We start from the raw sequence: 27,258 nt of genomic DNA, 5'->3' as shown, positions 1-27,258 counted from the left end.
TATTATGCTGAGTGAAGTAAGTCAATCGGAGAAGGACAAACATTATATGTTCTCATTCATGTGGGGAATATAAATAATAGTGAAAGGGAATATAAGGGAAGGGAGAAGAAATGTGTGGGAAATATCAGAAAGGGAGACAGAACATAAAGACTCCTAACTCTGGGAAACGAATTAGGGGTGGTGGAAGGGGAGGAGGGTGGGCGATGGGGGTGAATGGGTGACGGGCACTGAGGGGGGCACTTGACAGGATGAGCACTGGGTGTTATTCTGTATGTTGGTAAATTGAACACCAATAAAAAAATAAATTTATTAAAAAAAATGAAGGAGGGATAAAAACTTTCCAGAGCAAACAAAAGCTGGGTGGCTCAGTCGGTTAAGCATCCGACTTTTGATTTCAGCTCAGATCATGATCTGAGGGTTGTGATATTAAGTCCCACATCAGGCTCTACACTGATCATGGAGCTGGCTTAAGATTTTCTCTCTTCTTCTCCCTCTGCTCCTCCCCCAACTCACACTTGCACTCTCTCTCTTTCTCTCTCTCTCTCTCCAAATAAATAAATAAGTAAATAAACAGAATAAAGATAACCATAACTACAATAATCTTATTATTTATACGATATAAAAAATATGTAAATTGTAACAGCAATAGCCTAAAATGTGAGGGGAAGAAGAAGCAAAAGTGTAAAGTTTAGGGATTGTTTTCAAGTTATTATCACGTTAAAGTAGGGTGTCAGAATTTTAAGATGTTTTATGTAAGCCAAGCCCCATGGTAACCACAAGGGAAAAACCTGTACCAATTGCACAAAAGAACATGACAAAGAAGTTAAAACTACTGATACCAAAAGACATCAAAACATGAAAAAAGACAGCAAGATAAAAACAAGAAACAACGAATCTACAAAACAACCAGAAGACAACAAAAAGACAGCAGAAAGTCCTTATCTACCAATAATTACTTAAATGTATAGATTAAATTCTCAATCAAAAGAAATAGAATGGCTGAGTGGATTAAAAAAATGATCCAGCAATATGTTTTCTATAGGAGATTCACTTTAGCTTTAAAAGCACACAGAATGAAAGTTAAGGGACAGAAAATCATTTCAAGCAAATGGTGAAAACAACACAACAGGGTTAGCTGTACTTATATTAGACATAATAGACTTTAACTAAATATGGCAAATAGAGACAAAGTCATTTATGTAATGATGAAGGGGTCAATAATAAAACATAACAATTGTAGAAATGTATGTTCCCAATATTGGAGCACCTAAATATATATAAAATAAAATTAACAGACATAAAAGGAAAAATGAATGGTAGTACAATAATAGTTGGGGATTTTAATACCCAAACTCTCAACAATGGGTAGGGCATCTAGACAGAGAATTAATAAGGAAACAGAAGATAGGAGCAATACTATAGACCAAACGGATCTAACAGACATGTACAGAACATTCTATCCAACAACAACAGAATACATATTTTTTCAGGAGCACATGATGAGATGAGCACTGGGTATTACACTATATGTTGGCAAATTGAATTTTATTAATTTTTTTAAAAAGAGCACATGGAACATTTTCTAGGATAACACCATATGTTAGGCCACAAAACAGGCAAATTCAAGAAGACTGAAATCATACCAAGTATCTTTCTGACCACAATGGCATGAAACTAGAACTTAACAGAAAGAGGAAAACTGGAAAATTCATGAACATATAGAAATTATGAATAACTAACAGATCAAAGAAAAAATTAAAGGGGTAACAAAAATGTTTCTTGAGAAAAACAAAATGGAAAACCAATATTTCAGAACTTATGGGATCCAGTGAAAGTATTTCTAAGAGGGAAGTTCATAGAAATAAGTGCCTATAATAAGAAGTAAAAAAGATCTCAAATAAGCCACCAACCTCTACGTCTTAAGGAACTAGAAAAAGAAGAACAACCTGAGTCCAAAGTTAGCAAAAGAAAGGAAATAATAAAGATTAGAATAGAAAAAGAGAACAAAGACAATAGAAAAGATTAACCAAACTAAGAGTTAGTTCTTTAAGAAGATAAACAAAATTGACAAACCCTTAGCTAGGCTAACCAAGGAGAAAAAAAAAAAAAGACCTAAATCAATAAACCTATAAATGAAAAAAGGAGACATTACAACTGATACCACAGAAATACAAAGGATCATTAGAGGCTACTATGAACAACTATATACCAACAAACTAGACAATCGAAAAGAAATGGAGGGATGTCTGGGTGGCTCAGTCAGTTAAGTGTCTAACTCTTGATTTCTGCTCAGGTCATGATCTCAAGGTCATGAGATCAAGCCCTGCCCTGGTCTCCATGCTGAGCAAGGAACCTGCTTAAGATTTACACACACTCTCTCTCTCTCCCCTCTTCTAGTCCCCCCCCCCAATTTCTCTCCACTATCTGAAAAAGAAAGAAACGAAAAATTTCTCAGAAATGTGTACTGCTTACCAAGACTAAATCAAGAAGAAATAGAATCTGAATAGACCAATTACTAGTAAGGAGTTTGAATCCATAATCAAAAATCTCTTAATGAAAAAAAGTTCAGGACCAGATGGGTTCACTGGTGAATTTTACCATTTAACAAGGAATTAACACCAATCTTTCTCTAAACTCTCCAAAAAAAACTGAAGGGGAGGAAATACTCCCAACTCATTTTATGAGGCCAGCATTATAATGATTCTAAAACCAGAAAAGGATACTACTAGAAAATTAAAGGCCAAGATACCTGAGAGACATAAATACAAAATTTTCCAAAAAAAAAAAAAAAAAAAATGCTAACAAACTGAATGCAGCAACACATTAAAAAGATCATTTTCCATGATCAGATGGGATTTATCGCTGGGGCACAAGGATGGTTCACCATATGCAAATCAATCAATGTGACATATCACATTGATGGAATGAAAGAAAAGAATCATATAATTATCACAATAGATACCAAAAAAGCATTTGACAAAATTTAACATCCATTCATGATAAAAAAATAGTCTCTCCACAAATTAAGCACAGAGGGAAGATATCACAATATAACAATGGTTCATATATGACAAGCTGACAGTTAAAAATCATACTCAACAGTGAAAGGTTAAAAACTTTTCTTCTAAGATAAGGAATAAGACAAGGGTGATCACTCTCACCATTCCTACTCAATATAGTACTAGAAGTCCTAGCTAGAGCAATCAGGCATGAAAAAGAAATAAAATTTATCAGAATTGGAAAGGAAGAAGTAAAATTGTCTCTATTTGTAAATTTTATATATGGAAAATCCAGAAGGCACAACCAAAAACCTGTTAGATCTAATCAACGAATACAGTAATATTGAAAGATATATAACTAGCATACAAAATTCAGTAGAAGTTCTAAACACTAACAACAAATTTTAAGAAAAAGAAGAAACTAATCCCACTTGCAATAACATCAAAAACAATACTTAGAAATAAATTTAATCAAGGAGGTGAAGGATCTCTACTCTGAAAACTACAAGAGAGATTGGTGAAAGAAATAGAAGACAAATAAATGGAAAGCTATGCTATGTTCATGAATCAGAAGCATTAATATTGTTAAAAGGTCAGTTCTACCAAGAGCCATCTATAGATTCAATGTAATAACTATCAAGACTCCAATGGCATTTTTTTACAGAATTAGAAAAAAAAAAACACTTTTAAAATTATGTGAAATCTCAAAAGATCCTGAATAGCCAAAGAAGTCCAGAGAAAGATGAACAAAGCAGGAGGCATCATACTTCCTGATTTCAAGCTATACTAAAGCTATTGTAATTAAACCAGTAGAGTTATGTCATAAAAATAGACATATCAAATGGAACAGAACTGAGAACACAGAAATAAAACCCAAGCATATGTGGCCAACTAATATTTGACAAGGAAGCCAAGAATATTCAATAGAGAAAACATAGTCTTTTCAATAAATTTTTCTGGAATAACTGGATATTCCATGTAAAAAAACTGAAACTAGATTCTATCTTATACTATTCACAAAAATGAACTTGATATGAATTAAAGACTTAAATGCAAAACCTAACAGCATGAAATTACTAGAAGAAAACATAGGAATAAATCTTCTTGAGATGTGTCTTTGTAATGATATTTTGGATATGACATCCAAAACATAAGCAACAAAGCTTGGATCTTGAAGGCATTATGCTAATAGACATAAAACAGAGAAAGACGAATACTGTACGTTCTTACTTACATGGAACCTAAAAAAAACCCAAAATAACCCCACCACACCAAACTCATAGGAGTTTCTATGAGATCTGACTTGCAGTTACCAGAGGCAAAGGGTTGGGGGAGGAGGAATTGGAAGAAACCGGTCAAAAGGTACAGACTTCTAGTTATAAATAAGTACTAGAGGTGTGATGTACAACATGATGACTGTGGCTAACACTGCTGTATGATATGTAGGAATGTTGTTAAGAGAGTAAATTCTAAGAGTTCTCAACAAAAAGAGAATTTTTTTCTTTTTTCTTCTTTCCTTTATACTGTACCTAAATGAGATGATGGATGTCAGCTGAACCTATTATGGTAATCGTTTCACAATATATGTAAATAAAATCATCATGCTGTAGTTCTTAAACTTGTATAGGGATGTATGTCAATTATTTCTCAGTAAAACTAGAAGAAAAAAAGTAGATACTATAATTACCCCAATTTCACAGATGAGAGAACTAAGGCAAAACTGTTTAAGAAATTTGCCAAATATAGGGATCCCTGGGTGGCGCAGCGGTTTGGCGCCTGCCTTTGGCCCAGGGCGCGATCCTGGAGACCCGGGATCGAATCCCACGTCGGGCTCCCGGTGCATGGAGCCTGTGTCTCTGCCTCTCTCTCTCTCTCTCTCTCTCTCTGACTATCATAAATAAATAAAAAATTTAAAAAAAAAAAAAGAAATTTGCCAAATATACTGAACTGTCAACCATCACTAGATTTCCTCATGACTAAGCAAGATAATATATACACATGAAGGATACCAAAGTAGTAGCAATTTTACTGCTGAAGACTTCTACCAAAGTGCTCACAGTTTCCTTAAATTTTATTTTGAACCTTGATGACAATTTTCTAAGTCTACAATATTACAGATTTGAATGATTACTTGAATTTCATGATAATTGTAGTGGCCTTTGTTTATTCTTGATGACTGTATCCCATCTCTAACGTTTTCCATTTGTTTCACTTCTGGGAATTTAGTGACATATTTGTCACTGTCTCCTTCTCCCTCTCAGAATTGTACCAAAACTACCAACTCACACCATACACAAATTGTATATTTGAACAAACATGATAAAGATATTTGAACAACATGAGGTTAAGCAGTTTATTTAACCAAGGCTCCTTGAGGGATAGTAGAGCTGGCATTGTTTAAAAATAACAATAAATTGTTGGGGCAGTTTAATAAAGGTATCGACTTTATGTCACAGTAGAAGCTTTAACTCATTTCTTTGTTGAAACTTTTTCTAGAAATGAAAGCTAGAAATATATTCTCTAGCATATATACTGATACTCCTATTTGGACACCAGGTATACTTAATCAAACATAATATAAAACACTCACAGATTTACCTTCTATTCATAACCACACAAATAGAGAAAGTACCTGTGAATAGATTAGAAATTGTCACTTATAACTAATTATCATACAACATAATTTTGATTATTCCTAACAATAAATATGAATTTAACTTATTTTATTATATGGGGGGGGTTGGTTGAACAATAAAATGTGCTCTTTTATAGTTACTGTTTATAGTATATAGTCTATTTAGTTACTACCTTCTCTTCAAAACAGAAAAGAAAAAAATATTATATGATGTTCTTTCATGTGTCTGTCTTCATTTATAGGGGCACCTGGGTGGTTCAGTTTGTTAAGCGTCTGCCTTTGGTGCAGGTCGTGATCCTGGAGTCCTGGGATCCAGCCCTTTGGGCTCCTTGCTCCTTGGGGAGCCTGCTTCTCCCTCTCCCTCTGCTTGCTGCTCCCCCTGTTTGTGCTCGCTCTCTCTCTCTCTCTCTCTCTCTTTCTGTCAAGTAAATAAATAAAATCTTTTCTTTAAAAAGTCTTATAGAATAGTTTAAAAACCAAGTTCAGGGGCTCCCTGGGTTGCTCAGTGGTTTAGCGCCTGCCTTTGGTCCAGGGTGTGATCCTGGAGTCCCGGGATGAAGTCCCACGTCAGGCTCCCTGCATGGAGCCTGCTTCTCCCTCTGCCTGTGCGTCTGCCTCTCTCTCTCTCTGTGTCTCTCATGAATAAATAAATAAAATCTTAAAAAAAAAAAAAACAAGTTCAGTGCGGTTTTGTTCATGCATAACCGAGAAAGACATATGTTAGGTTTATATTGCTAAATGTCAGGCATATATTTCCTAAGGAGTTAAAGGTGAAGTAATATACCCTTAAACTTGACATTAAGATATCTGATGTTAGATTACATGAAAGTAATCCTTTTTTATATTACTAAAAGGCTAACTTTTCCAGTTATATATTGCAGAAAGAATAATAGAATGTTTCTCTTACACTGCAGAATAAGAATCATCAGCTAAGATGCAATTGCAATAATTATTACTGATGGGGATGCTAAAAACAGAAATAGCATTACTGCTGACAGATCGCAGGTGGATTGTGGGTTACTAGAAGCAACAAAAATTACATTTCCACTTGAATAGCAAACTTGCTATGGAAATCTCTGAGAAATGAATAGATTGACTCACTGTAATCTCATTCACACAAAACGATATTGCCTGAGCTGAATTGCTAATTTTTATAGTTATATCTATAAATATAATTATTTATAAGTGTTTTAAAAACTAAATTCTAGGGATGCCTGGGTGGCTCAGTGTTTGAGTGTCTACCTTTGGCTCAAGGTGTGATCCCAGGATATGGGGGATCGGGATTGAGTCCCACATTGGGCTCCCCAAGGGGAGCTTGCTTCTCCCTCTCTGTCTCCCTCTGTATGCCTCTCATGAATAAATAAATAAAATCTTTAAAAAAAAAACTAAATTCTAAATGAATGCACTCTTTCATGCTCAAGAATGTTACTGATCACATATTTTGAGAGTTTTCTCTCCAAATACCCTGTGTATTTACTCATTCAACTAGGTTTATTAATTGCTTATTGCAGGCCTAATATTTCTTTTTTAGCCTGAGGATACAAAAATGCCTAAAACAGCCACTGTTCTCAGGAAGCCTAGTATGGTTGGGATATAAAAACACAACAGAATAGCAAGTAATGCAGGTAACAGTAAGATAAATGTAGGCATGCAAAACTGCTCAGGCCACATAGAGAGTAGATAAATCATCATACTTAATGTTAGAAATTAGCCAAGGAAAGGAGAGGCTGTTAGGGAGATTTGTAGGAGTTGCACCTGAGGATTAGCTGATAAATTGGTATCAGCTAGATAAAAGCATTTATGAGAAATGGGGCTGGGAATATTTCAGGTCGAAATACATACCAAAGCAAAGACAGAAGGATAAAAAAGTTCACTGCATGTTGGGTAAACTCCAAGCAGTGTGGAGTGACATAAGCATAAAATAAAATGCAAGTCACAACAGTGGAACTTCCAGTTCCAAGATGGAAGTGGAAGTTGGCATTTTACTTATTCTATTCCTGGAAGTCATCCAAATAGAATGAGGAGGAAGAAAAACAAAATACAATCTCATTTTCAAAGCAAAATCTGGGGACAGCTAAGTCCTAGGTGAAACTGAAGAAAAGGCTGACAAAATTACTGTAGAAGATATGGGGATATATTCAAGAGGAAGCAGGGAGGATGCCTTGGCTGTAGTTCTCCAAAAGAACCAGCAAAATCCAATTCTCATTGGAAGAGGGCACACTTTTATGTGAAAAACTAACTTCCTTATTTGCAATGTTGAAAGCCAATAGTAGACAATGGTTATATTGTTTCTCTGGGCCGGGTTTGGGTATGAAAACCAGAGGGTCTGATCTGGAGATCATGAAAATAAATTCGTATATGAAGACAGAAAGCTGTAGTAGCTAAAGAAAAAAGAAAACAGAAGAAAATTTAAAAAGAAACGTTAGGGGGCAATAGGGGATAGGAACAATTTCCACTAAGGAGAAATAAAATATAAATAACATCCTTCCTGCTCTCCTCCCAGAAAAATATTAGGTCAAAAGGAAATTTTAGATAGGGTGGAACATGGTGCTGGCCATTTCTCCACATGAATCTCCTTTATTTACCAAGTCCAGAACAAAACTCATTTAAAGATGAGAAATTAAAATATTATAAGCATAGGATCTATATAAGAATATTATCATGCATGAAGAGAAAAGGAGAAGAAAAAGAAGTAGCCAATGATGATCATAAACCAGAAAAACAATACCAGAAAGACTAAAATAGTCAACCACAACCTTAAAGAAGCAAACTGACTTCTATGAAGCAATAGATCAAAGCAAAGATAGATAAAAGAACTCGGAGAAGGAATGAGGAAATAATAGGAAAAAGAAATGTTAATAGCAGAGGTGAGGAAGTAAGTGAGAGAAGCTGCACAACATAAAAGAGTTTAAGTCAATCGGAGAAGGACAAACAGTGTATGTTCTCATTCATTTGGGGAATATAAATAATAGTGAAAGGGAATATAGGGGAAGGGAGAAGAAATGTGTGGGAAATATCAGAAAGGGAGACAGAACATAAAGACTCCTAACTCTGGGAAACGAACTAGGGGTGGTGGAAGGGGAGGAGGGCGGAGGGTGGGGGTGAGTGGGTGATGGGCACTGAGGGGGACACTTGACGGGATGAGCACTGGGTGTTATTCTGTATGTTGGTAAATTGAACACCAATAAAAACTATTTTATTAAAATAAATAAATAAAAGAGTTTAAAAAGGTTAGGAAGAAGATAGTATGTATGGAAGACAGTCAAGAGAGCCAATCTATAAATCATTGATGTTCCTATAGAAGAAAAATAAAATAATGGAAATAAGCAAATAATTTGAGATTCTAATTCAAGACAACTTTTTTTGAAAAAATTAAATCTGAATTTACCTATGAAAGGGTTCCCCATGCTCCAGAGAAACTTGACTCAGAATGTTCAATACCAAGGTATTCTAATGAAGTTATGGATATGAAGGTTGAAAAGATTAGGTTACTCATAAGAGGAAAAATATCAGACTGAGTTCAGACTTCTGTAGAGACAGAAACACTTAACTAAAAAAAAAAAAAAAAAAAAAAAGACAATTGATGATACACACCCAAAAAAATAAATCCCTTACAAAGAGAGATGATCTAAAAAAAATTCCTTACAAAGAGAGGTGATCTAGTAATTTTATTTCTAGGCAATCTAGTATACACATACAAAGGCAAAAAAAATTTTTAAAACAAGCAAGAACTCAAGGAATCTTGTTTTCTTGAGTCCTTTTTTGGGGAATCCACAAAACAGAACCTCATTAACTAAAAGATAACTTAAGAAACCACAGCAAAATATTGGAAGTGAACACTGACTATATTTTACGATAGAACTAATATCAAAATAAACACACAGCTGAGGGGGTCAGAAGAGAACATAAATGCCCTCATGCCTTAGAAATAGCAAAATAACAAAAACTGAGACAAGAGGATGAGAGAAGTGTAACAATGCTGATTGCTTCAGTTATAACAGCAAATGCTTCAGTTATAAAGCAAATCATGAGAAAGTAGGAATAGTTATATAAATACCAGGGAAGGTGAATATTAAGGTACCACACAGTAGAATGAAGAAGGATTCAGTGTTAATAAAAGTTATAATTGAGAAAGCTAATATAATCGTAACTTGAACACATCAAAGAAATAACTAAAAACATAGTAAATACCATGAGAAATGCAAGACAAAGTGAGTTAAAAACTTAATTATGGTGGGAGATTCAATAGACCCTGCTTACAACTGGATTTATCTAGCAAATAAAAAATAAGGACAAAGCAATTAAATAATAGAAGTAATAACCCTAATTTAATAGATTTATGGGTCTTTAAGTTTCTCTAAAAGATAATATGGTTTTTCCTTTTTATGTCAGCATAACATTTAGAAAAACCAATCAGATGCTTGGTCACAAACTGATAATAAAATAAACCAATAACATAAGCCAATGACATTAGAAAAGTCATAAGCCAATGATTTTAGAAAAGTCTCTTCTATTTGGAAATTAAGAAATACCATCACTGCTGAAAACATTCATATCAAAAAGGGAATTTTAAAGGAAATCATAACCTTTATATAATACAATGAAATGGAGAACTTTTCATACTGTATCTACAAGAAATGGAAAATGTTATTCAGGGAAAATCTATTGCTTTAAATGTTTTCATTATTAAAATAGAATTTTTCTATATATATTTATATTTATGCAAATATATATTCACACAATATTATTTGCCAATAAAGAGCTTCTCAAAATTAAAAATTATTAACAACTAGTCAATGTGCACAATGTCATATAAAAGACTTGCAGATCTAGCAGCAATTTCTATAAAAAATGAGATTGGAGCAAGTAAGCTTTGGCTTTCAAAAGAATTCTATTTCCTAGAAAAGAAGATGGGTAGGTATTTATAGAAAATTAGTATCCTGCTTGGCTCAGTTGGTTAAGCATCTTGATTTCACCCCAGATCATGATCTCAGGGTCCTGGGATCAAGCCCTGCATTGGGCTTGAGCTCAGGGCAGAGTCAGCTTGAGATTCTCTTTCTCCCTCTCCCTTTGTCCCTCCCCTCTGCTTTCTCTAAATAAGTAAATAAATAATATCTTAAAAGAAAAAAAAAGAAATTTACTGTCTTACTGACTTAAGTTCCTAATTATTGTGAGTAAAAATTCACATTTTCTATTTATTTATAGAAAATGACATTTTTTTATTATTGAAAAGTAATACACTGAATTTTAGAAGTTTGCTTGAGGGCAGCCTGGGTGGCTCAGCGGTTTAGCGCCACCTTCAGCCCAGGGTGTGATCCCGGGAACTCGCGATAGAGTCCCACGTCGGGCTCCCTGCATGGAGCCTGCTTCTCCCTCTGCCTGTGTCTCTGCCTCTGTGTGTGTGTGTGTGTCTCAAATAAATAAATAAATAAATAAATAAATAAATAAATAAATAAATAAACCATAAAAAGAAATAATAAAGAAATAATAAAAATGAAATAAAAATAAATAATAATAAATAAATAACCTTTAAGAGAAAAGAATTTTAAAATTTTGCTTGAGAATGAAGCAGCTAGCTTCTAGACTTGAGGTGGCTTGGTAACAGAACTTCAGTTTGTTTGGGTCTCAACCAAGGCTATGTTCTTTGGGCCCTATGTAGGGTTTACTGATGAGTAAACCTATCATGGTGTATCTACACTCGCTTTTTCAAGAATCATTTAAAGCAAAGACATATAAGACAATTCTGATCTTGAGGTTGCAGTGGAATCTGATGGCAGGTGGCAGGTGGGGGTGGGGGAGACTCTGGAAAATGCTTTCCTCCTTGTGAAAAAGAGATGTTTGGAAGGGTGTTAGGAGGATGCAGAGAATTCCTCTTTCTTTCAAAATTATCATGCTTAAGTGCTTAAATCAACCAATCCTATAACTGCTCTGCATCCAGGATAGGTTCTAAATACTACAAATTCTCATCTCCTCCTGACATGGGGTTTTTGGTAAGATTTTAAAAAGAAACCAACAAACATTTTCTTAACAAAACAATGCATGGGAGTCGTACTTTAGTAAAGTCACAGCAAAAATTTAACAACAAAAAACAAACCTCATTTAGGATGAGGTTGGGAGGCCAACAGGGGGAGCTCTTACACCTAGCACCAGTTACCAACTGCAACACCCAACAGGAACAGATGGACCCTGCAAGTTCTTACTACTTTACCATCCCAGCCAGAGGAAGGAAGATTTCTTCTTGCCCTGGAAACAGCCTAGCCAATGAAAAGCCGCTGTAATCAAATTCCCAGTTCACGTCAGTGGACTTTTTAGTTTATAACAGTCCCTCCCAACTCCCTACTTTCCCCTACTGATAACGCACTCCTCCCCTTTGTTCTCCGTAACTGCCCATGGTTTTGCTGCAGCTTGCTTGTCCTGGATTGCCATTCTCTGCTCTTCCTAAACGAACCCACCTTCTGCTGACAAAATGACTGGCAGTTGTATTTTTAAGGTTAACAGGTAATAAGAATTATACAAAGGGCCTGTTTTGTCTACTGGTTATTTACTTAGCAAGGCCTGAAGCCCCTACCCTATTCTGCCTTCAATTTTATTGAGGAGAAAATTAGACGGAAACATTTGACTGAGAGCCAGACACAGGGTTTCAAAGATTAAGAAACTATGGGGGTTGGGGGATGGTATTAAAGGAAAAAATAATCTAGATATCTAGAAGTAGCAGCTAATATTTATTGAGCACTTACCAAGAGCCTGACACCATTCTATGCACTTCACTTGTTTTCATTTAATCCACACAGCAACTTTATGAAGAAGGTACTGGTACTCTCCCATCTTAAAGTTGAGGAATCTGAAGCACAAAAAATGAAATTGGCCCAAGGTCACACAGTTAATTTGGGGCGGGGGGGGGGGTAGCATTTATGCATAGGCATCCTTACCTCAGATGTAAGCATGTCTCTAAACACTTTCCTCTATTGACATTTAATTAAACGGTGTTTCTATATGGAGATTCAATGGGAAAAGTCCATCTTCTGGGATCCATTTGATGTGAGACCGCCTTTTAAAGCATAATTCCTGAGGATCCCTGGGTGGCTCAGTGGTTTAGCACCTGCCTTCGGCCCAGGACGGGATCCTGGAGTCCCGGGATCAAGTCCATGTCAGGCTCCCGACATGGAACCTGCTTCTCCCTCTGTCTGTGTCTCTGCCTCTCTATGTCGATCATTAAATTAATTAATTAATTAATTAATTAATCTATCTTTAAAAATAAATAAATAAAGCATAATTCCTGTGTATTAGCCAACTCCTTATGTTTTTCTCTCTTACTAAAGACGAACATTTGGCATTGCTGAACAGTGTGGTGCAGTGTCTGTCTAACTATGCCCGAATCAAAGCATTAGCCTAAAAAATTTTAAGAATTTAACATTCATCCTTCTTACAGTCTATCAGATTTGATTTTTATACAAAAATAGGTGAACTCAATTCAATGTCTGATGTAAATATGCAAGCTCAAAATCACTTTATCCTGAAATATCTAAATAATTTATACAAAGAAAAGTATGTTTCTTTTCTACTGGGTCTTCTGGATAATCGCTTCATTTTTTTCCCTCAATACTTAGATATGCATTGTCCAATTTGGGGGCTAGTCAGCTCTTTTAACGTGGCTGGTCCGAATTGAGATTCACTGTAATTGTATAATACAAACCAGATTTAGAAAACTTAACATGAAAAATAATGTAAAACATTTCATTAATAATTTTTATAATAATGTCATGTCAAAACGATATTGGGTTAAATTAAATGTATCAAAGTATTGTTAAAATTATTTTTTCTGTATCTTTTTATTTTTATTTTATGTTTTTTTAAAGATTTTATTTATTTATTCGTGAGAAACAGAGAGAGAGAGAAGGAGAGGCAGAGACACAGGCAGAGGGAGAAGCAGGCTCCATGCAGGGAACCTGACGTGGGACTTGATCCCAGGACCCCAGGATCAGTCCCTGGGCTGAAAGCAGGCGCTAAACCACTGAGCCACCCAGGGATCCCCTCTTTTTCTTTTTAATGTGGTTACTAGAAAATTTTAAATTATAAACATCGCTTACAATATCTTTTGCTGGAAAGTGATGATTTAAACATTGCCCTAATAACATGTTTGATAAAAATTCAGAAATCTGATAAATGCCTAAATAGAAATAGTTGGCTTCTTTCTACAGCATAATAACATTTTTTTGGTGAATGAATCCTTGATTTTAATAGTTCTTCAATATATGATAACATTATATTTTATCAACTCCTATGTGAGGTCAATAAATTCTTAACATATTTTTTAGCTGATTGCCCTTGAGAAGCAAAATGTTTCAGAAATTTCATTAGCATTTCTTTAGGTAGTCACTCTAAATGATTATAAAATAGTATCTTAAACACTAGAAACATTTGAATTCTCTACTCACTTCATTATTTACATGAATATTTGCTTTTTTTCCCCTAAATTTATATATGCTCTGCCTGAAGTAAATATACTTTTGTATTCATCTATTTCACTGGTATAGACATATCTGGTTGTTACAGGAATTACTGGCTTACTTTTGGTGGGAAAAAAAAAAAAGAACCTGTGTGGAAAGAAAATTGTTCACAGGCTAGTTTATACTAAGGTAATAAATCAGGAGAGTGTCTGTACCTTTATCATATTTTGATTTTTATAGATTAATTGACAAAAGCAGGTCTTTAATCAGGATAGGGTCTCTTCCAATTCTAAGTTTATACTGACCCCTACAGGTTATTTTGTGTGTTCCTGGCTTACTACATTTAGAATTTAATTATTTTAGGATTAAAGTCATAAAGTACTTTTCATAGATGCTTTCTGTCCTTGTATGGTACAATATAAACTATGCATAAATTTTATTCGTCCTTTAAGACAATTGATTTTGGGGGATATAAGTTTGTTTTGATAGTCTACCCTGAGCTCACATGGTGCTACAACGGATAAGACCACGGATATTATTTGATCCTCTCAACTCTTAAAAGTTGATATATTACTAATAAGGATTCTGAGATTCTGCGAAGTCAAGTACCTTTACTAAAGGTATTTTCACAACTTATGTTGAAAGCAGAATTTGAAACGCAGACCCTGAAAGGAGGGGTGGGCCTAAATGACATCAACAATCAAAGAGAAGTTAAAGACTAAGCCTGATAGCTTATCTCCACTTGGTAATTTTTCCAGTGTTAAATTTTTTTGATCTGTATTAAGGACTCTTCTAACTCTACAACATTTTTCTTTGGATATCCACTTCAATCCTGTATCTTTGTTAAAAAGACTTCGGTAGCACCATTTTAAAACGGAGCCAGAGCAGCCATTTGAGGGGAAGGTGCCTTCACATCCTGTTTCTCTAACCTTTGAACTGGGCCAAACCGTCTTTATTTGCAAGAAATCAGCAAATAGGAGAACATCCTGTTTGAAAAGACTAATTAAAGTGAATTTTTGCCTACTGACCACTCCGCCTGACCCATCCATGAAGTGCAAATCTAGCCCTACTTGTCAGCACCAATGAACTCTCTTATTTTTTTATTATTATTATTTTTAGAAAGGGTCTGAGGAGCTGCCCATCTTTTTGTTTTTGTTGTTTTGTTTTTCTTAAAGAGGTTATTTATTTATTCATGAGAGACACAGGCAGAGGGAGAAGCAGGCTCCATGCAGGGACCCCGATCCCGGGACCCCGGGGTCATGACCTGGGCCCAAGGCAGGTGCTCAGCCCCTGAGCCCCCCAGCGCTGCCCTGAACTCTCCTTTTAAACGATTTACCCCCATCTTCCTCTTTTTTCCCCCCATGAAAATCCTGTCAACCTCCTGAAATCCGAACACTGCTTGGGATTCTACTTCAGTCTGCGCACCCTGGGAAATGCAATTATTTGATCCCCGCTGAGCGCAACTTCGCGTGCATCCCCCGGAGGTGATGCAAAGGAAGGTCCTCACTTAATCTGCAAGGATTTCCGAACGTCTCCTGAGCAGCTCCCGACCTTCAGTACACATCAATGCGAGGTCTGCGTTCCTAGGATCCGTGTTAGGTGTCTTTTCACCTGTGGTCACATTTGTTGACCATGCCGACTTCCCGGAACATCTTCATGGGACAAGACACTAAAAGGCGTCGTCCACAACCAAGAAGTGACAGGAGGCACTAGGCGGACCCGAACGGAAACCTGCCCCCAGCAGCAGCCTGCAGGAAGCACCTGAGCAGGTAAGCGGGGCACAGAAGACGAAAAAGTGTTAAAAAAACGAGAAGTAAGTGGATGAACGGATGGTCCTGGGAGAGAAGGCATTCCTCCAAAAGTAGCGAGAAACTCTCCTGACGGCCGGCGGACAAAATCACCCGCCAGCCTCCGCTCAGAAACATCAAGCGAAGGTGAGAGGCTTCTCACCTGGATCCCGCTCCGAGGACCGCGGCCTCGAGCTGCAAGAACACGCATGCGCAATCTCTACGCGACACCCTCCCCGCGCGCCCGCCCGCCACACCCGAACGCAGGCCTCAACGGAAGTGACGCAAAGCTGAGGGGCGGGGTGGGCTCTGCGCCGGAAGTGGCTCGCAGATAGTAAATAAGGCCCGACAGGGTGGAGAGAGGTGGTGTCTCCATCTTGTTGCCGTCGGCTCCGTGTCCGTCGGCGCCGCGGAGATGGGGAACGTCCTGGGGCTGTGCTCCGTGGCGAGCTGGGTAAGGAGGGTTTTCGTGGCCTTCGGGGGAGGGGGGGCGGCGGTGTTTAAGCGTTAAGAGGTGAAGGAGAAGGGAACGCGGGCCGGGCTGTGTGCGGAGCGTCGGTAACGTGGTGCTCCACCCATCTCGTCAGGGAGTGCCTTCCGTCCCTGTTTTCTCCCTGTCTCCCGCGGTCGCGCCGACGCCGCTTTCGGGGCCCCGCGGCTGGTTGCGAAGAGCGGAGTGCGGGGGCCGCGAGGAGCGGCGGACACGGGAGCGTTGCCCCGAGGGGAGAAGCCGACCGAGCTGCGGCCTCCCTCCCCCACCCCGCCGCCGTCTCTGGTGAAAGCTGCTCCCCTGTTCCTCCAGGTGCCTTTTTGTTGGTGGTTTTTCCCTTGTGTCTGCGTGGGCCGCGTGTCCAGGCGTCTTAGGCCCTTTCCGCGGAGCACCGTGTCTCTCGTCACGTTGCCGGCGACCTCCGGCTGCGGCGCTGCGGTCCCCGGAGGCCTGCCGGCCTCTTTGTTCTGCGGGGCCGAGGACACTTAGACGCCCGGCAGGTGGGCCAGCCCGGCCGTAGTGCGCGGGCGCTGCTCAGCCCCAGCGCCCTGCTGGGTCCCCCTGCCTTCGTGCTACCGCCGAAGGACTGTAGTGCTCAAGTAATCCTACATCTGAGGGTACTCAGTATCTTTTGACCTGAAGCACGCAAATTTCCTTTAATCGGGTGTAGGTCGCATTTTACTTGGATAGCGTCGTCAGAGTGAAACCATTTTTCATTATAACGGTACGGTTTCTTGATTCAGGGGGTGCAAATTTAAGTTAAGATAATCCACACACTCCCCTCCGCATGTAGACAACATACTAACATGACAGTTTTAGTAGTTATTTGTAATTCGGGGCTAGGTATTTGGGTTTACATCATATCTCATTAATCTGTGATTTCTAAATTCCACGTCTAACGCTTGGCTGATTTCCCGAATGACTCCATTATATACAGGGCGCAGAATTTTTATTATTTTACAGATCTCTCCTTTTTTTTTTTTTTTTTTTTGTTTTTTTTCAGAAAGTTCTGCTATTGCTTGAACTATAAATGTTAGATTTTAATAAAGTGATGCCTGGAGGTGGTTACTTCCACCGAGATCATTCTCTTGATTACGTTTATATTTCTTCCTGTAGTTGGCCATGAAAACCAGGTATTTTTAATCTCAGTAAAAAAAAAAAAAAAACTCGAGAGTCTACTTGAGTCTATTGTTTAATACAAAAGAGGCATGGTGTAATAAATGTATTACAAAATTATAAATGTTAGAACATTGTTTTCTTTTGGGGGGGAAATGTGTGACTTATAAAGTCAGATTTTGGTCCATTATCAAGTAGGCGTGTTCTTTGTATATAGTAAAGACATAAAAGGAAGAATTCATGTGTTCAGTTTTGTTCTCCAGGACCATGATGAACACCCCCCCCCTCAAACGATTATTGGGGGGGAAGGGGTTAAGATTTTTTTTTATATTTATGTATCATAAATCAGAAAGAAAATCGCTTTAGTGGGCAATATGGAAAAATAACATTCCTATTAAAGTTTTTACAACTTAATTCTTCATCTTTATTGACTAGAAAATTGGTAAAATTGACACTGCATTTTAGTCATTGTTAATGACAAGGTATATTGGAAAGGTAGTAACAAGCAGACCGTTTTCTTACCTTCCACTAATTAGATCTCTGGCGAATAAGGCTAGGTGGCCAAGGTTGATCTTAAGTGTGCTAGATTATTGTGGCCAGTCTACAAAAGCAATTAACTCTATAGTATGCAATTCTGTCTATATTCCCCCCCCTTTCCTTCCTGGTGCTTATGTGTCTATTCCTGAATTGTTCAATTTTGGTGTAATTTTATAGCAACTAAAGGGGACTTTGCCTATAATATACAAATCCATTTTTTTCAGCAGTCTTAATGATCAATACACTAATTTAAAGGTTTTTACAAATTTGCTCCCTGAATGGAGCCTGCTTCTCTCTCTGCCTCTCTCTGTCTGTGTCATGAATAAATAAAAGCTTTATAAAAAATTTAAAAAAATAAAGGTTTTGACAAATTTACAATTAAATTTTGAAAAGTATTCAGGTCATTAAATTAGAACAGTTAAACCACAATTAAATCTTAGTTTTTACTCAGATTTCTTGAGGCCTAATCAACTTTTGTAAATTTTCCTGAGTTAAAACAGCTGTAGGAAAATTTCTGAACTATGAAAACACGAAAAAAATACATGTAGTACTGTTGTATAGAGATTGGAGTTAATTTTTTATTTTAAGATTTTTTGCTAAGGGGCCTAGAATTAGATTGGTCATAATCCTTGGTTCATGTGTGCTCTTTGATCGGTTATTACATTGACCACTTAAACATCTGTGGATCTCCCACCTAATCCTGAAACTACATTACCATCGATTTATGCCTACCTCAGTGCTTTTCTCCACCACAATCTCAACAATGATGTTAATAACTAGAGTTGATTTTTTTTTTTTTGAGGTACTGGACCTTATGTACAATAACAATCATTTTTGTTATTGTTGCCCAAGATAATCTAGTTAAAAAGAAAGAGCTAGTGATTACTGCCTACCTATTTTGTGTCAGCCTCTGCTAGATTTTTGTTTTTTAGTACAATAACTTGGTTTTGCAGAAATGATTCATAGTCACTGAACAATCAAGCAGAGTACAAACTTTAAATGTCACAAAAAATATGCTACCACCAATAATACTCTTCTGTCAATACATGACACATGGATGAAAGGACAAAAATATTTTTTAGGAATGGTAGTAGCATGCTAAACATGTATTTTTAAACAAAGCATTAAATCTTATTTTTCTTGGTTTTAACAAAAATAAAAGTAAATGAGTTGCTGGACGTTAGACATTTCTTCATCAGGAGAGTTTGCTAAAAAGATTCATCTAAGGACATGTTTCTACAGCAGTGGTTCTCAACTGGGCACAGTTTTGCCCCCAAGGGACATTTGGCAATGTCTGCAGGCATTTTTTTTTTTTCATTGTCCAATTTGGGGTAAGAGGTGCTAATAGCATCTAGTAAATAAAAGCCAGAGATACCGCTAAACTTTTACAACTGCACAGGCTGGCCCCTAGCAACAAAGAATTTTTTGGCCCAAGATATCAGTGCCTAACTTGAGAAATTCTGCTTTATCCTCTTCAGTTGGCCAGAACAAAAAAATGGAATGAAATTCGAGAGTCTTAACTGCTCTTTAAAGAAGCATTTAATAATCCTATTTTTACCCCTACCTTCTGCTTCAGTTATGGATGCTACCTGGTGCCACCAATTCCTGATGTTTGAGAATTCTACTCTACATTCCTTTGATGGCTTATATTTTCAATTTTCTAGGCCTTAAAGGGTCAAAAAGAACAGGAGAAAAAATCTGCAAGTCTTTGACCTTTTCTAAGTTCATTCCTAAGTTTGTTCATTTTAAGTCTACTCCTTTTAAAAAGCCCTTTTTAAAAAAAAAAATTCATTGATATTTCTAAAGGGAGCGTGGGTAAATTCACATATTCAGTCTGCTACCTTTATCAGAATCTCTTTGTATTATTTTTTTATATGTGACCATTGTGTTTTATAACCATAATTATCCTAGTTGTTTAGTTTTAGAACTAAACAAGTCATTCTTAAAACATGTTCCCTGGATTCTAGCATCAGCATACCAAGAGAGTTAGGGAAACACTAAGGGCCAGCATTCTGTTTTAATGAACCCTCCAGGTGATTGTGATAACTGCTGCTCTACACTTAAGTAGTTTGAAAGCGCATTGTATTCCTTTTTAACCATGGCTTCTCCCAGTTTTTTTCATCTTCATGTCCTCTCCTAATTGACTAAATTTTATAATCTGGTGGATTTTTTGAAGAATTCATGGATTTCAGCATGAATTCTTTCATATATAAAAATATCTCTTAAGTTTTTGAGACATTATTTACCAGTATAATAGTATACCATTTCCTTCAGAACTTAATAGTGTTTTCTATGAATAGTGTTTTGTCTTGAAACACTGTGGTGTCCACCCCCTCCCAGAACATCTCACATGTTCTGTTGACTTGTTTCCAACTCTACCTGGATATCTGAAGAGTTTTTACTTATCTTTGAAATTAACCATATATGTCTGACTTTAAATCTATCATTTTTTCTCATCTAGAAAATAGTATTCTATTGAAAATATAGATTCACTTCTTCATCTAGGGAAGTTTTTCTTGTATTTTATCTTTGAATATCTTTTTGTTTATTTAGAAGATTCTCTATTTTAAGGACACCAGTTACCTTCATGATGATATATTGTCTTTATTTTCTTTCCATATTGTTTTTCTATATCTTTATCTTTCTTTTCTTAGTTGATTTAATTTATGTGAAATTCACACTCTGTAATATACAGGTCCGTGAATTTTTGAGAAATCTTGTAGTTATATATAACTACAAAACCGCACCTTAAAAAATTCTGTGATTCCCACCTTGGCAACCACTGTTTTTTCAGTCTCCAGAGTTCTTTCTTCCCAGAGTGGCATATGAATAGGATCATACAGCATATGGCCTTTTTGAGTCTGGCTTTTTTTACTGAGTATAATTCATTTGAGATTTATTCATGTTACGTGTATTAGTGGTTTGTTCCTTTTTATTTTTGCATAGTATTCCATTGCTTGGATGTACCACAAGTTACTTTCTATGTATAGGTGAAGGGCATCTCCACATCCTGGTGATAAAAGAGCTACACGCATTTCTGTAAAGGTGCCATAAAGATTTTTTTGTGTGACTCTTAAATTCTCTTTTGCTTGGGTAAACTATCTAGCAGTGGAATTGCTGAGCAATATGACAAGCACACATTTGATTTCTAAGAAACTACCAAGCTGGTTTTCAAAATAGCTGTACTAATTTTCATTCCTACCAACAAAGAGAGTTCTCAGTACTTGGTATTATTTGATTATTAGGCATTCCAATGTGTGTGTGGTGGTATCTTATTATGGTTTTAGTGTGCATATCTTTAGTAACTGATGATGTTGAGCACTTTTTCATGTGCTTGTTTGCCATCCATGTATTTTTTTTTTTAAATACTAAAAGAATTTTTGCTCAGTTTTTTGGTTGGTTTCTTACTAAGCTTTAAAAGTTCATTATATATTCTTAAGTACAAATCATTTATCAGCTACCTGGTTCCCCTATATTAAAGTCTGTGGCTTGTCTTAATTCTCTTCAGGATGTCTTTCAAAGAGCAGAAGTTCTTAATTTTGATGAGGCTTAGTTTATCAGTTTTCTTTCTTCTGTGGGTCATGCTTTTCATATCATACCTAAGAAATCCTCAGTTAATTTTGGTATATGGTTTGGTTGTGGCTTAAGCTTTTGTTTTGGTGTTTTTGTTTTTTGTTTTAGATTTTAATTTATTTATGAGAGAGAAGCAGAGACATAGGCAGAAGGAAAAGCAGGCTCTCTGCAGGGAGCCTGCTGCAGGACTGGATCCCAGGATCATGACCGAAGCCAAAGGCAGACAGATGCTCAACCACTGAGTCACTCACGTGCTCCTTAAGTTCTTTTAGATAGTTATTTCAGCACTGCTTATTAAAAAGATTATCTTTTCTATATTGATTGTTTTGGTATTTTTATCAAAAATCCTTTTACCATATTTACATAAGTCTATTATGAACTGTATTCTATTTCATTTATTTGTGCCCATACTTTTGCCTAAACTCCACCCTATTTTGATTACTGTGGCTTTAAAGTTAATCTTGAAGTTAGGTAGTGTGAGTCTTCCAGTCTTACATTCCAAAATTCTTTGGGCTCGTCTAGTTCCCTTACCTTTCCATATACATTTTTAAAGCAACTGGTTTATTTCTACCAAACTCCTGCTAAGATTGTGGTTGGAATATGGTTCATTCTATAGATAAGTTTAGAAAGAATTGTCATTTTATAATATTGAGTTTTTCAGTTCATGAGCCCATTTTATTTATCTTCCTGTTTATTTAAGTCATTTAAGTCTTTGATTTATTTCATCAGTGTTTTTTAATTCTCATTTGGTATCTAGTATATATTTTGTTAGATTTATACTTTAGTATTTCTTTTTGTTTAATTTCAGTTTTCAGTTGTTATTTATTGGTGTGCAGGAGTGTGATTAATATATGTGTACTGACTTTGTGTCCTGAGATCTTGTTAAATTCCCTTGTAATTCTAGTAGCATTCTATATGTTTTTTGGGGTTTTCCAAGTAAGCAATTATTTGTGAATGGAAACGATTTTTTCCCCTCCCTTCTTGTGTGTATTCTTTTTCTTTCTTGTCTTGTACATAAATATATGTGATGAGAACAGATATCCTTGGATATGTTTGGAGCCATAGGGGATATCAGACTTTCACCATGAAGTATGGATGACAGTATAGATTTTTTTGTAAATGCACTTCATCAAGTTGAGGATATTGTCTTCTTTCTTTGTAGAAAGTTTTGTTCAATTTATCAAAAATGACCGTTGAATTTTGTCAAGTGATTTTCCTGCATTCATTGAGATGACTGTAAATGGTTTTTCTTTAGTTTGTGAATATGATGAATTGCATTGATTGATTTTCAAAAGCTAAATCAGCCTATTTTCCCTGACTAAACCCTACCTGGTCACAATATCTTATTTATTTTTAAAGTCTTCTTTAGGGGCACCTGAGTAGCTCAGTCAGTTGAGCATCTGACTCTTGATTTTGGCTTAGGTCATGATCTTAGATCGTGAGCATAGAGCCTGCTTAAGATTCTTTCTGTCCCTCATTCTCTGCCCCTCAGTCCCTTCCCCCACTTGTATGCTTGTGCTCTCTCTCAAAAAACGGGGGGTGGGGGGGCTTTCTTTGCAGTAGTTTTAGATTCATAGAAAACTTGAAAGATACAAAGATTTCCTGTATATCTCCTGAGCCAACCCATGGGTAGCCTCCTTCATTATCATATCCCCCACCGGAGTGTGTGGGAGGATATATTTGTTAAAATTAATTAATCTTTGTTGGCATATCATAATCACCCAAAGTTTATAGTTTACATTATGGTTCACCCCTGTTGTTGGACATTCTGTGAGTTTGGGCAAATGTTTAATAACCTGTATCCACCATTATAGTAGCATACAGAATATTTCCAGTGCTCTTAAAATCCTGTGTGCCTTGCCTATTCACCCCTGTACCCACTCCAGTCACTGATACTGTCTCCATGCTTTAGCCTTTTCCAGAATTTCATACAGTCGTAATCCTACAAGATGTAGTTTTTTTTCACATTGTTTTAAGTTGATAGTACTCATTTAAGATTTTTTCAGGTCTTTTCATGGTTTGAGAACTCCTTTGTTTTCAGCACTAATACACCATTATTTAGATGTACCACAGTTTATTTGTTCATTAATCTACTGAAGGACATCTTGGTTGCTTCCAAGTTTGGGTAGTTAGGAATAAAGCTGCTGTAAACATCCGAGTGCAGGTTTTAGTGTGTACGTGAGGTTTTCTTGGTACTTAACTGGATTGTATTGGTAAACATCTGTTTAGTTTTATAAGAAACTGTCAAGCTGTCTTTCAAAGTGGTTGTACCGTTTTCCTACCAGCAGTGTATGAGAATCACTGTTGATCCATATGCTCATCAGCATTTGGTATTATCAGTGTTTTGTATTTTAGCCTTCCTAATAGGCATATAGTGATATCTTATATTAACACACATTTCTCATACACATATGAAATATGTGGAACATCTTTTCATATATTTGCCATCTATGTATGGAGTTTGGTGAGGTGTCCATGGACCCATTTGTTAATCTGATTGTTTTCTTATTGTTGTGTTTTAAGAGTTATTTCTGGGTTTGGGATAATAGTCCTTTAAGATCCGATATGTCTTTTGCAAATATTTTCACACAGTCGGCCTCTCTTCATTCTTTTGACATAGACCTTTGCAAAGCAGAATTTTTAAAATTTTAATGAAGACCAGCTTATCAATTATTTTTTCTTTGTGGATCATGCCTTTCATGTTGTATCTGAGGAGTCATTGCCACAACCAAGATCATTTAGTTTTTTTGTATATAATCTTATACTAGTTTTATAGTTTTAGGATTTATATTTAGATTTAAGATCTATTTCGAGTTAATTTGGGGGAAGGGTGTGAGATCTGTGTATGTTGAGATTCGTTTTTTTGCATGCTGATGCTCAGTTGTTACAACACCTTTTGTTGAAAAAACCATATTTGCTTCGTTGAATTGCCTTTGCACCTTTGTCAAAGATTAGCTGATTGTATTTATCTGAGGCTATTTATCGCTGTTTTGTTCCATTGATTTGTTATTTTCTTTTTGACAGTGCCACACTGACTTGATTACTGTTGTTGCTTCATAATAAATTTTAAGTCTGGTAGTATCAGTCCTTCAACTTTGTTCTTCAATATCATGTTGGTTATTCTGGGTCTTTTGTCTCTCTATATGAATTTTAGAATCAGCTTATCAATATCTACACAAGAACTTGTTGAGATTTTAATTGGGAATGCACTGAATCTATAGATCAAGTTTGAGGAATTGATATCTTGATTGTATTGAGTCATCCTAATGCATGAACGTGGAATATCTGTTCATTTATTTTGCTTATCAGAATTTTGTGTTTTTTCTCATATTGATCTTCTACTTATTTTGTTAGATTGATACCTAAGTACTTGGGGGTTTTTGGTTTTGGATACTAATGTAAATGGTAATGTATTTCTAATTTCAAGTTCTTTTTTATTGCTGATATAGGAAAGTGATTGACTTCTGTATTTAAACTTTGTATTCTGCAGCCCTACTATAATGGTTTTTTGGGGCTTTCTTTTGATCCATTCTTTTGAATTTTCTATGTAGATGATAATGTCATCTGTGAAGAAAAATAATTTTATATTTTTTCCAAGTGCATATACCTTTTATTTCCTTTTCTTGTCTTATTATTAGCTGAAACTTATAGTCAATGTTGAAAAGGAAGAGTGAGGAAACATCCTTGGTTTGTACCTGATATTAATGGGGAGGCTTCAAGTTATTATTTTTTTTTGTAATGTTTTAAATTCCTAGTTTGATAATTCCAGCATCCCTACCATATCTGATTTTGATGTTTGCTCTCACTCCTTAAGTTTTGTTTTGTTTTTTACCTTTTGTTGTGCTTTGTAACTTTTTCTTGATAGTTGGACATGCTGTACTGGGTAAAAGTGATTGATATAAATAGATTTTGGTCACATTGTGGTGAGGTGTTAGGGAAGAAGTTTCCACAGCCCTATGTTTAGGTCTTAGTCATTTAGTGAGCCTATGTCTTTGGACTGTGAACTATACAAGTGTTTCTCAGAGTTTTTTTCCCTAATAGAAGAGGATGGCTAGTTTGGGCTGGAAGTGAGTATTTCCATTTCCCTGCACTATTGTGGCTTTGATAATACCCCCCAGGTTAGGTTCTCATTAACTAGTTTCTCCTTAGCGTAGGCATTGTAAAGAACAGTGTTTTGGGTATGTTTTAAAACAGTTCCATTTCCCCTCTGCTGCAGGAAGCATGAGGGAATTTCTACAGTTCTTTGGTTAACAGTTTGTCCTACCTGGGCATTGGTTCCTAAATTCATTTCCATTTGTGAATCTCTGCTCTGGTAAGCCATAACTCCTTATATTTGCCTATCTGTCTCCAATCTTGAGGGCAGTGGTTTATCCTATATCCTAATCGCTCTTATGGATCCTAAAAGTTCTTGATTTTTCACTCTGTTCAGCTTTTTACTAGTTAGGACGGAGTGGTGACTTCCATGCTTCCTGCACGGGGAAACAGGTATTAGAAGTCTTCATATCCTTTTTATATTGTTGATTTTGAATTGGCAAGATATTAAGGATTTATGTTCATGAAGGATACTGGTCTGTTCTTTAATAAGTCTTTGGCTTTAGCGTCAAAGTAATTCTGGCTAGAAAAGAGTTGTGAAGTGTTTTGCCTCTTTAGTTTTCTAGAATAGTTTGTGTAGAATTCATAATTCATCCCTTAAATGCTTAATATAACTCACTGGTGAAACCGTCTATGCCTCGAAGGTTTTTAACTACAAATTTAATTTTTAAGTGTGTGTGTGTGTGTGTACTTTGTTTTGGTTTGGTTAGGGTTTGGTTTTTGTTTTGTTTTGTTTTGTTTTAGATTTTATTGTTACATGTGTACACCCAACATGGGGCTTGAACTCACAAGCCCAAGATTGAGTCAGATGCTGTACTGGCTGCATCAGCCAGGCTCCTATGTCAGATTTTTTTAATTGAATAATTTCTGGCAGTGTAGGTTTTTCATAGACTTTCTAAGCTAATAAATAAAATTGTTCATATGTTCCCCTTAGTTTTTTAATGCTTTTAGTGTCTGTATTTGTGTCTCTTCACATTTCCATGATTCATGATTTGTGCGTGTTTACTCTTGTTCTTTTATTTTTTAATATCCTGATGAGTCTAAGTTTATTAGTTGTAATGGTCTTTTAAAACTGGTTTCACTGATTTTCTCGTTCTGCTTTTAACTGCCTTGATTTGTTTTCGTTACTATTTTCTTAATTCTACTTTGGTTTTAATTTGCTAATTTGATTTTTTTTTAATGTAGAAGCTCAGATTGTTTTGAATTTTTTTGTCTAATGTAGTCATTAAGTACTGTAAATTAATTTTCAGTGTGTTCACAAATGTAGTGTGTTAATTTCATTCCATTTCCTTTTGATATCTTTTCTCTCTGGATTAATTAGAAGTGTGTTACTTAGTTTCCAGATATCTTTTCTGTTATATGTTTATTGCAATTTGAGATTTAGTTTATGGCCACGAATATGTTCTATTTTGGTCAAGTGCATGGTTCTGTGCGCTCTGGAAAACAACTTGTGCACTCCTCTAGTTAGATTGAATATTCCCTAAATATGTTAGGCACAACTACTTGATAATATTGTACAAGGTTGCTATATGCCGATTTTTGTTTTGCCATATGAGAGAATATAAATGTGAACTTGTCATTC

At 36.1% G+C, this 27,258-nt stretch overlaps 2 protein-coding genes across 7 annotated transcripts in view; one reads left to right on the top strand and one right to left on the bottom strand.

Moving 5' to 3' along the window:
• LOC144316161 (uncharacterized) overlaps window positions 1–16,136 on the bottom strand; it is a 75,309-nt gene extending 59,173 nt beyond the window's left edge. For 5 of the 6 annotated variants that reach the window (XM_077901737.1, XM_077901731.1, XM_077901765.1 and 2 more), the window contains exons 1-2: window positions 15,589–16,091; window positions 12,372–12,475 (exon numbers count right to left, since the gene is read on the bottom strand). In XM_077901737.1, the coding sequence (XP_077757863.1) occupies window positions 15,699–16,079 (381 nt within the window). In that variant the 5' untranslated portion in view covers window positions 16,080–16,091 and the 3' untranslated portion in view covers window positions 12,372–12,475; window positions 15,589–15,698. Of the gene's footprint in view, window positions 1–12,371; window positions 12,476–15,588 lie in introns of all 6 variants that reach the window. The other variant, XR_013382017.1, reaches the window with a different exon arrangement.
• Window positions 16,137–16,162: 26 nt separating this feature from the next.
• The window catches only part of SERINC1 (serine incorporator 1), a 31,997-nt gene continuing 20,901 nt past the window's right edge, over window positions 16,163–27,258 (top strand). The window contains exon 1 of the mRNA XM_077901616.1: window positions 16,163–16,322. Within this exon, the coding sequence (XP_077757742.1) occupies window positions 16,284–16,322 (39 nt within the window). The 5' untranslated portion in view covers window positions 16,163–16,283. The remainder of the gene's footprint in view (window positions 16,323–27,258) is intronic.

Source organism: Canis aureus, chromosome 1 (genome assembly GCF_053574225.1).
Source record: "Canis aureus isolate CA01 chromosome 1, VMU_Caureus_v.1.0, whole genome shotgun sequence".
Lineage (NCBI taxonomy): Eukaryota > Metazoa > Chordata > Mammalia > Carnivora > Canidae > Canis > Canis aureus.
This window is presented reverse-complemented; position numbering and strand designations above follow the sequence as displayed.